The sequence below is a fragment of the Dermacentor andersoni genome, chromosome 2, assembly GCF_023375885.2.
Source record: "Dermacentor andersoni chromosome 2, qqDerAnde1_hic_scaffold, whole genome shotgun sequence".
NCBI lineage: Eukaryota > Metazoa > Arthropoda > Arachnida > Ixodida > Ixodidae > Dermacentor > Dermacentor andersoni.
The window spans coordinates 168,678,178-168,688,721 of record NC_092815.1 but is presented as its reverse complement, the minus strand read 5'-3'; the positions used below and the strand labels follow the sequence as shown (position 1 = coordinate 168,688,721).

At 42.1% G+C, this 10,544-nt stretch overlaps 1 protein-coding gene across 2 annotated transcripts; it reads left to right on the top strand.

The window, feature by feature from the left end:
* The first annotated feature begins 3,538 nt into the window (after positions 1–3,538).
* Positions 3,539–8,726, top strand: LOC126540487 (uncharacterized). Of its 2 annotated transcripts, XR_007601548.2 has the most exons (4): positions 3,539–3,594; positions 4,525–4,628; positions 7,323–7,463; positions 8,406–8,726. XR_007601548.2 is itself a non-coding variant. In XM_055076063.2 (3 exons), the coding sequence occupies exons 1-3, from the start codon at positions 7,310–7,312 to the stop codon at positions 8,642–8,644; spliced, it is 306 nt and encodes a 101-aa protein (XP_054932038.1). In that variant the 5' UTR covers positions 7,266–7,309; the 3' UTR covers positions 8,645–8,726. The 2 variants fall into 2 exon arrangements, 1 of the variants encoding a protein (XP_054932038.1); XM_055076063.2 differs by lacking the exons at positions 3,539–3,594; positions 4,525–4,628 and having other exon boundaries at positions 7,266–7,335; positions 7,423–7,463.
* The last annotated feature ends 1,818 nt before the right edge of the window (positions 8,727–10,544 follow it).

Below are 10,544 nucleotides of genomic sequence, written 5' to 3'. Positions count from 1 at the left end.
GTGATTTTTTCTTCATGTTGCATGCACCTATACTCTGTCTTGTTTTTTTCTACAGCAGTATTGCTTCCATTCCATACAGCACGACGATCCGGCTTGGCTCAGGCGCAAGTGTCACAATTCAATATTAATTTTCACGTTTCATCGAAAACGCAACCGAAACCATTTTTTACACTATATTGGAGTTAGTGGGGCTGGCTCTGGTGAAATGCAATACAGCCAGCTTTTATGGTCACTCTGTACATCTTTCTGAATGATATGAAAATGAATCCAGGAGGTGTCCTCACCGAAACTGAATTCTCAACAGTACAACACAATGTGCATTGAGGATAGAAATATTTGCTACATGAACATCGCCACGAGGAACAATCAATAATATTATATAACAGGTAGCACTACCCTAACATTTTTGTGTTATTGCTAAACCTATAAAGCCAAACTGAATAGATGGTCTAATGACCTGAAACGCTACAATGCTCTTGGAACAATATTTGCGTCTTTTTGCCGGAAATTTTCTTGCCACTATCAAAAATTTTTGCAGGGACCGTAGAAAAAATATGCCAATAGGAAGTTGATGATTAGATTGTATTTGCGGGTGTCTGATACATTACCTACCACAACAGATCATACGTTTCCTTGAATTGGTTTCTTGTCCATGGGTAGCCGGCAAAAGTTTCATGGAAATATTTACGTGTAGACTTGCTTAGCGAAAACAAACTTTGTGAGTTTAATGTGCGGATTCTATTTGCGTGATTCTATTCCTTCCTTATCATTCACGATTCACGACCAACTAATACCAATGATATCGGCTGCTCAGACCACTGACGAAGCGCAATATCTAACAGCATTGAGATAACATCGCTGCGCTATTCCGGCTCTCGTTACAGATAAACAAAATGGTGCAGGTATATTGAGCCGTTAAGGCTTTGTTTTTGGGAGGCATGCAAAAAAAGGACACGTTTAAAATTCATTACGAATTATTTTCGCGTTTCGTCTTTGGCGCAGCAGTCTTTTGCGGCTCATGAATATGTCGGCTTGAATCACGTGACAGCCGGCAGCACATCTGTGAGACTTGAGCGGAAAAATGTTCTGTGGAGAAGTATAAAACGCATGCTCAATGTTCTGAAACGTACGAAAGTGTTTTGGTCTCATCTTTCGGGTGTTTTTCTTTTCATTATTGGGGGTGTCTTTTTTAACCGTGAGATCTCGCCTTATTGCAAAGCTGTCGGCAAGGAGCGTATTGCTTCTTAAATACATAGTGGATGTGTACATTATGTACACTCACGAAGAAATCTTGGTAGCTACCGCGTTTAAACTTGGATGAAACAAATACAAAACTGTTTATCAGGGAATGAATAGTTGTAAAAAAATGTTAATTGTTTGTTATGCTCAGTAAAGAAGTTGGTGATAAATTTCTATAACGCCATGCCTTGTCACAGCTTCAACAAAGTGCAACAGTGCTTGTCTAGAACGCAGGATGACGCAATTTGTGTAGCGAATACTCACCAAAAATCTGCCGGCAACTACTGTATTTTCGCGATTCTAAGCACCCCCCGATTCTAAGCCCCCCCCCCTCAATTTTCGCGAAAAAGTAGGGAAAAAAGTTTGCATGCGAATTTAAGCACCCCCTTATTTGTTAGGAAGAACGCGTAGCCAAGGCCGCCAAACGCGCTTGCTCACTCTTGAATTATTGCTCGGTGGACCTGCAGGCACGCGTTCGATGTCTCTGTTTGACGCGTATCGAGCCATCTTACCCCGGAGGTAAAGGCAAAGCTTCGGAACATCAATAGCGACTTGGTTGTAATTCCAGGTGGCATGATGCCAGTGCTGCAGCCCCTCGACGTTTCAGTCAACAAGCCCTTCAAAGCCAATCTCCGACAGGAGTACGAGGAGTGGGTGCGGAACCCCTACCGGAAGAAGACGACGAGGGGAAAGCAGCAGAAAGCGTCCCCATAAGCCATCGCAAAGTGGATTTCGGATGCGTGGAAGAGAATCCAAGTGGGCGTTGTGGTCAAATCATTTAAGAAGGGCTCGATCTCAAACAACTTCGACGCAACGGAAGACGACCTGCTGTGGGATACCGAGAGCAGCGGTTCAAGCGGTGCGACGAACTCGAGTGGCAGTGATAGTAACTGAGCATCCTACACAAGCGATGGGTTCTCTGTCTGCACCGATTTTTCTTTTGAATGTTTGCAAAATAAAATGTTATTGCTCGCACCCGTCCCGTCGTGATGTCGCAGCGAAAAGAAGGAGGGGGGGGGGGGGGGACGTTCTAGATTTTTCGAATCTAAGCACCCCCTCACTTTGGGCATCGCAATCGTGAAAAAAAGGGGGTGCTTAGAATCGAGTAAATACGGTAAGAAGCGCAGCTGTAGCTTAACCGCACCGACTGCAGTTTATCGCGGTAAATACTCTGGCAAAAAATTTTGCAGAAAGTTGGTTTCTGACACCAGCGCTATATAATGTTGCCTATTTCTTCGATTCATACCGTACCATTCACCGGCCTTATTTATTATGCAGGGCTTTCTTCCCAAAGGTAACCTACAAATTTGTGTAAAATAGCCTGTGCAAGATATTTAAATTCGAGTCATTGAGCTAAATTAGTCAAAGAGGCGGCCATTACTTGGGAGCTAGATTGAAATTCATAATCCACCATTTAGCTAAAACTTACTTATTTATTTTGCAATGAAATAGTTGACTGAACATAATGAAATTTACGAATTGTAGCAGGCGAGTTCCAAGGTGTCTCCAATTGTAAATAAATTTTCATGATTATACCAGTTTTGCGAAACCAATTTGTGAGGTTGGCAACAAAATACATTGCTGCCCAGGTACTTTTGTGCGTCAATTGGCAAAACGACACTTTCATAAAAAAATTAATTTGAACAAGAATGCATGTTCGCTCAACTTCACGGCACATACATCAAAACCAGTACAACCTCAATATTTGTGCCAAGCGAATACGCCTTACGAAACTCGCCAGTCGCTACTCGCAAATTTCAATATTTGCCTAATGTATGTATTTAAAACGTCAATTAGCTACTTTAACTCATTTATTAGATTATGCATTTCGATCTCTCGTGCGAGTAATGTCCCCCGCATCGAGCAACCCACTTCAAGGACTAAAATAATGCTAGCAGCCACGGGCGATATTTAACAATTTACGATTTAAAAAGAAACAGTTTAAATTTCAACAGTTCACGTGCGATCGTCGTCAGTGGTTTATTTATATTCAGATATTCGGTCATGTTTATATATAATGACCTTGTTTCTCTAATAATCTTTGTAAATATATTATTTGACGAATAAAAAAAAAATATGCGTAGCGCCTGTCACACAGCCAGGCAACCCTGGCGTACACGACAATGTAAATAGGAGAGGGATAATCTTGAAGGCTATTGTCTTCAGAGGAGGTTGTCCCTGTGGCAACACCAGTTTTCATAACACACGATGTTCCCACAAGATTTGCAACGCAGATAGGAAATCCCCAGGGATAACATTGTTCTATTTGTTAGAGTGCCTGAAGGTACATGGTATATAAGAAAGGCTAAAACTCATTACTGAACAAGACGCAGCGACAACGGAAACCGAGCAACGGTGGGTGCTGGTGTATTTCAAAATCTGGGGGATAAATATCTCTGCTTTCTCACTTTCGTGCTTCGAATAGGCATGTAACCTAATGTATAACGCACAATCCACGCGTTTACTACGCTCATGACTAGTGGGCAATGGTACCGGCATACTTGTTTCTTTCGCGTGTTCTCCTCTTCTCGACCCCCATATCTGGCCAAAGCCGCGCAGTTTACTTAAATTCACTTCTATTTACCTTGTATGTTGGTTGGAAGACGTGTTAAAGTACTGAATAGAGAATTCATATCACTCTTCTGTGAATGATGTAAGAATACCCGCCGTGGTTGCTCAGTGGCTATGGTGTTGGGCTGCTGAGCAGGAGGTCGCGGGATCGAATCCCGGCCACGGCGGCCGCATTTCGATGGGGGCGAAATGCGAAAACACCCGTGTACATAGGTTTAGGTGCACGTTAAAGAACACCAGGTGGTCGAAATTTCCGGAGTCCTCCACTACGGCGTGCCTCATAATCAGAAAGTGGTTTTGGCACGTAAAACCCCATAATATAATTTTTTTTAATGATGTAAGAAGTCAGTTTACCAACGTGCAAAGAAATAATTTCTCATTACAGTACGGACGAAGGTTCTTGGTGACAAGATTGAGTATTTTGGGGAGTTAGTAATTCTTTCTTTTTTTTCGCCTGCTGCTTTCCATTATCTAGTACAAAGTGTTTCTACAAGATATTCGTGCATGAGATGCTACGATAACTTTGGATTCAAAAGCCAGCTAAATGATCAACATATACGCATGTATTGCACCTGCTACCATACGTCCTTATAAATTTAATGTTGGTCAAAGACCAAAAACGTAATGCTAGCGTCTACGCCTGTTCTTAATGACTGTTCTTGGAGGTGGTTTTCAGTGAGTTGTTTTCAAAGGGATGTCGCTTCCTTTTTCTAGAGCGGAAAGCCATCTGTGTTGAAAATTCTCACATCCATCGTCTGTCTCTTCTGAAATGAAGGTCTACTTCTTGTTAACCTTGCTTTCCGTTTCCACCATTGCCTGTAAGTATACAAAATCACTTTGTTGCCCCCGTTTGACACTTGCATTTGTTATTTATTCCGGGCATTCCGCGAAAAGCAGGTCGCCACTATGGTGGCGTCCTGCTTCATAAGTTCGTAGCTTCTGGGGAAACAGAAAAGAGCTCTGTTTCTTTTTTCTTAGTCACAACATGTATGCGTCATTTAACAAAATCAGAATGGCCCCTACCTATACTCAACGCACCAATAGGAAACTCATAAGCTGTTGGGAAATGAAGGGTTTGTAACATCTTTTACTCATGTCATACTACGTCGCTTAAATATGTGCACGCAAATGCACGGCTGCTCAATTTCCTGAGCTAATGCCATCACTAGCATCAATGGATAGTCTACACAAGGAATTCGGCAGCCAGAAGTGTGTTGGTAACTAGGATGACCTTTGCGTCTTTGTGACTTCTGTGGCCTTGCGTCAACAAACTCATGCGGATTCTGCCATGTGGCGACATTTTGTTTCCCCTTGACACTGTTCATCTTCTTACATAGAGCTTTTCGAAATGGTATTGTATTTGTGCGTGGCTGGTATCTGTCCAACCGATAAAATTTTGCTTTCACAAAATCGAGATTTACTAAAGCGTAGACAGAGACCCACACAGACAGGCGATTGTCTTCCTTCATTCTTGTTGTCTCCAGTTTACGTCTGTTCTCTCGAAGACAAATTGAAATACTTGCCAAAGTTTTAAAATAAACTTAATTTATGGTACCAAATCACTTAATAGCGTGCAAATTCTAAGTGTTGACTGAATACGTTTGAAGTGAGAGCATTAGTAAATATTGCGATAATTTTGGCGTGCCAACGTGCCGATATTTTTACCATTAAAGAACAGTAACGTAGTAGTTTCAACAATCATGAATAACAAAATTAACTTAGGAAAAAATACAAAAAAAAGACCAAGAGCGCAAAAAGCCGCACATACGTCTAGAATTTTAATAAATTTCCAAGCACAAAAAAAGAAAGAAAAGTGAAGAAAGGAAGGTTCGAAAGGTTGTCTTAGGGAAAAAGCCGCAATGCGGTACGTGAAGCATTCTTGGGGGGCTGCAAATGCTGTATGGCCAGTACGGTGCGGAATTCACATAAAGAAAGAACAAAGTTTCTTTAATTAATGTATATGAAAGCTTACGTGCTCAGCGTTTGTTTAACTAGTGGGGATCCTACGGCACTATTTTCCAATCGTGCTTGCCCCCAATTGCAGCGGACGTGTTTAATCTGCAAATGGTGTTCGGCCACTACGTTAGAGAAAGGACTCCCTATCCTGGGCGCTCGAGACAGCCGAGGGCCACTAAAGACCACCTAACACGTAGATGCTTAAGGCTCCTGCGCTTGCCTATATCTTCCGTGTATGCACTGCCTGTGGAGACTGGCACGTCCCGTTTGGTTGGATATCCCTTTGTGTTTCTGCTAGAATCTCTTTACGTAATTTCTAAGCCCTCCGAGTCGAATTCAGGGGCGCCATAGCAAGTAAGCGTGAAATTTCTCTAACAAATTACTTTTCTTGTCCCTTTAACGGCTGATGAGCACCGGTTTGAGTCCCATGAATTGTACCTACGGTGGTACAGTTGGATCTCCAACGCGACCACTCCTTCTCGGATCGACTAACGCTCTGCCGAGCGTTAGCCAGCATTGCGCTAGAGTGCAGTGACGTAGGCTTTCTCAATGCCTCGCGAGTGCCTAATTTAGCTCCGATTGCGTTATGTCTCGCGTGACAAGACTATCTGAGCCCGCGACACATGCATGACCAAGTAAATCGCGCGTTTCCTCTGCAGGATAATATCACAGATTTTATAAATATGAGCCATAATAGTACATCTTTTTTCTCACATGCGGTTTTAAAAGGCGACGCGTAGAACAAAGTGAAACATGTTTCACGACAAAATTATATTATTCGCCTCCAACTTGACAGTTCAGCATTTAGATCATATGCGTAAAGATTCGTCGCAATTGATGAGACATTAATGTCACAGTGCAATCAATCAGTAAAGAACAATAAGGAAATAAGGAATTTCGACTATTTAATAGTTCAGAGAAGGAGTTGTTACTGACCAAAATAGTAAATGCAGCCACATATGTGAGAATATGAAACATGTTATGAACACGTATGGACAGAAGTGAAGCAGTAAATACAGACACCAGAGCGTGTTTGTGTTCTCGTTATTTATTCAGTGTGTCTCGTTTAGTGTACCTCTAGTAACAGGATTCACATTTCTCGGAGCCTAGCTTGCCCTTGTAACATATTTCAAACTAACTTGGGAAAAGGTTGCTTGCCTTTGCAACCCATGTATAACCATAAGCCCTACCACTTAGAAAAAAAGTTGAAATACTGTGGTTCGATTGTTTTGTTTGGCGATAGCAACAATGATTTCTAATTTGAAGTTATCAAATTTCTCAGTGATGCTAAGACTTAATTTACGATTGTCTGAAAGTGAATCAGCACACGTTCAAACCGCTCTAAAGGATTTAAAAGTGACCTTTTTTATTTAAGCACAGTTATTAGCTACTTCGTTTTATACAAATGAGTAAACATTCTTACTATATGTTGATATTGGCTATGTGAATACAGCGTGGCTAAAAGTGATCCCTGTAGTGTATATTGCAATAACGTGCCCTGATAAATTAATAATTACTAACGTGTTACCTCTCTCTCTCTTTCATGGTTAACGAAGACGGAGGAACAGGGTGAGTTTGCAACAATAAGCCTTGTGCGAGGGCGATGCCTTTGGGGACTGTTACGCTAATCTTTTATATTTTCGTTGTTTTACGCAGATCCCCACAGGGTACCGTGAATGAACGAGTTCGTTTGCATGGTAAGAAATTACAAGTTACATCCAATTCCAATATGGCCTCGAGGTGCTACCATTCCCCTTCAACGGCTATGTCAACGAGAGAGCACTTAATATTTTGCTCATTAAATTTGTTATTTTATCAGCACTCTATTTGTATGGCATACTAGACCAGATACTTATGTTGATGTTGTGTATTAACTAGGAAGAAAAATGCGTATCAGCGCCACGTCGCAGAAGAACTGTTAACCAACGATCAAATTCGAAGGCGAAAAGCGCTCTCAGTTTTCAACGACTTGCAGTACACAGCCACATGTCATGCGAAATAATCTACTAGGCATATTTCTCTTGGCGGCAATTCTCTGTTTAATTGAAACTAGAGCGATATGTTGATATGATGATATTATGAGCATAAACTTCGTAACATTTCTCCAAAATGTGGATGCACGAACCATCGGACCCCACAAGTGCTGCCCATGTTTTATTTCATACCTCCGAGTGGCTCTGTGGTTTTGTTTTCAAGTGGTTGCGATGCCCGGCATCAGTTGCCACATAACGATAGAAGTAAAATACAAGAACTGTCGTACCCGGCGTGGTTGCTTAGTGGCTATGGTGTTGGGCTGCTGAGCACGAGGTCGCGGGATCGAATCAAGGTTAGGGCGGCCGCATTTCGATGGGGGCGAAATGCGAAAAAACTAGTGTAGTTAGATTTAGGTGAGCGTTAAAGAAACCCGAGTTTCTTCAATTTTCAGGACTACCTCACTCCGGCTTGCCTCATAATCATATCGTGGTACTGGTATGTAAAGCCCCGTAATTGATTGTCAAGAGCGGTCGTGCGCGGCGCTTTTCCCACACGTAAAAAAAAGCCGGGTGGTCACGGTTGATTCCAGAGCCCTCTACTACAGCTTCTCTGACAGCCCGTTGCGCAGGTCAGGCACGTTCAACCCCGTGTTATCTTTCTTGCAGAGGCTCAGGTAGGTGCACATGAAAAGGCAGGAGAAATGCTGGTGACTTTGGGTCGGCTGCTTCAGGGCGAGAACGTTGCTTTAACCAAGCAGGCCAAAAGCGACTTCATCAAGATCATCCATGCTTTGTCTGACAATGCCGAAGACCAACGTGACGGTGGCTCCGAGTACTTCTTGCCCATTCTCGTCCGCGCTATAAGGCGCATAGTGGTCCGCAATGAGCGAAAGAACAGAGGATAAAAATGTGTTCGCCTCGTTCAGATAGGATGAATAGGTTGTGTGCGAATTGAAGATTGCAATAAATTGTGGTAAAGACACGGTCGTTTATGAATGCGTTTGCATCTTCGAAGCTATTCGCCTTGCCACTGAGGAAACTACGCTCCTTCATCACCAAAACGCTTTAATCAATGATTTCCTTAAGTCCCTATATAATTAAATGTAGCGATAGCATTCATGCGTAACACCATGCTCTCATCAGGTTTTCTTGCAATGTCTGGCACGTTCAGCGCGATACTTCACAAGTATCCTAACTGAGTGGTTCGGACAGTGTTTTCGGCCAGCGTAATCGTGAAATTGAAGTGTTCACTAGACAAATTGGGAGGAGAATGGCTGGAACTTGCAAGGATAGCGCTGCCTTCTCTGCATACATGAAGCTTACCTGTTCACGAACGATGCGAGAGACTTGCGCAAAATAGGTAACGTTTAATGCTGAAGCGCATTTGTGCGTGGCTGCTCATAAAATATGTTATTTAGGCCCACGGCATTTTATTCGTTACGACATTATCAGATTAACTTCTTGGCTAGGCACCTATGTCATGTATCAACTATTGTCATGCCTTGTCTAACCACCCTACCTATATAAGTAAAATACAGAGAGAAGCTTACTGACCTTATCGGCGCCTCAAAATATTCATATCTGTTCACTGCCACGCATCACACAGCCCGGGATTTCCTGCGGCATCGCCTAAACAGAATTAAGTGCCGTAATTTAGAAAAAGAAAAGAAAAAGAAAGAAAAAGCTCTTATACTCTGCTTTGTTTGTAAGAAAAATATTAACCGCGTCGTGAAGCTAGACCTCTCATGAGAGAAGGCGACCGTCCGATGGCAAATTGCACTTAATTACAAGCGAAAAAGCTTTCGGAATGTGGACCTTGAAGCTACACAAAGCGGACTACGCAATGCAAGCTCTACAGAACGACTATCCGGCACAACAATAACAATAGCGTGTTGCAGCGACACGATATCAACCTTAAAAACGTACCATGAGCTGCAGTGACACAATTAGCTCGAATCAAGCAATATTTTCTTGGTACGCGTGTCTGTAGTTGTATGTTTGCGCTGAGGGTGATAACGTTGTACTACACTTGAGATGGCATCCTGCTCACAGGCCGAGTTTTGTATGACAGCTATTGTTTCTTGTTGTGAGCCATTCTTGTATGCACATGTTTTGGTAACATTATCGCGAAGCTAGAAAAAATTTGCTTTTGTGCAATGAATGTGATCAATATTCACCTAAAATGCTCCTAAATCGATACTATAAAGATATCAGACTGAATAACAGAAGAACAACACAAACCTGTTGGCAGCTAAACATATTTATTTCAGCTTCGTGGTTCACACATGTCACTACAACTTCAACGTTTATAGCCAAGTGAATTAGGGGTATATACCATTTCGTTTGCTAAGTAGCTCACCGAAATAATGGAATGTAGAATCATGTAGCGATTTATGAAACGTAACGAGCTCCAAAACACCAAAAAGGCGAATCCTTCATTTTCTATTTTTAACTGTTCTACAAAAACTGCGCAGAATCGCTTTAGGAAAGTGACCAATACGTGCCACTGTGCGGACATAGATGCTAAGTTTTCTAAAGAATAGAAAGAATACTTGAAAATAACTCGCAACTCAGAACCGAAACATTCCGTACAACTCCGAACAACGGTTTACTGTCTTCTTCTGCATATCACAGTACATATTTTCCCATTTGAGCAAAAATTAATTTGGCTAAATCTCATTGACATTGCCCTAAAGGGTGTTTAGCAGCGTCTCACCAGCGGATAACTGTCGCCTGGCACCTTAGCATTCATTCTTGCTGTTAACTGAGCACATAAATTTGCCCTAGGATAATATGCACAATAGC

Excerpts from the sequence above, each read along its gene's own strand:
- LOC126540487 (XM_055076063.2), top strand. The coding sequence starts at position 7,310 with ATGGTTAACGAAGACGGAGGAACAGG. Across the intron at positions 7,336-7,422 it reads AACGAAGACGGAGGAACAGG|ATCCCCACAGGGTACCGTGA; the intron begins GTGAGTTTGCAA and ends TGTTTTACGCAG. Across the intron at positions 7,464-8,405 it reads TGAACGAGTTCGTTTGCATG|AGGCTCAGGTAGGTGCACAT; the intron begins GTAAGAAATTAC and ends TCTTTCTTGCAG.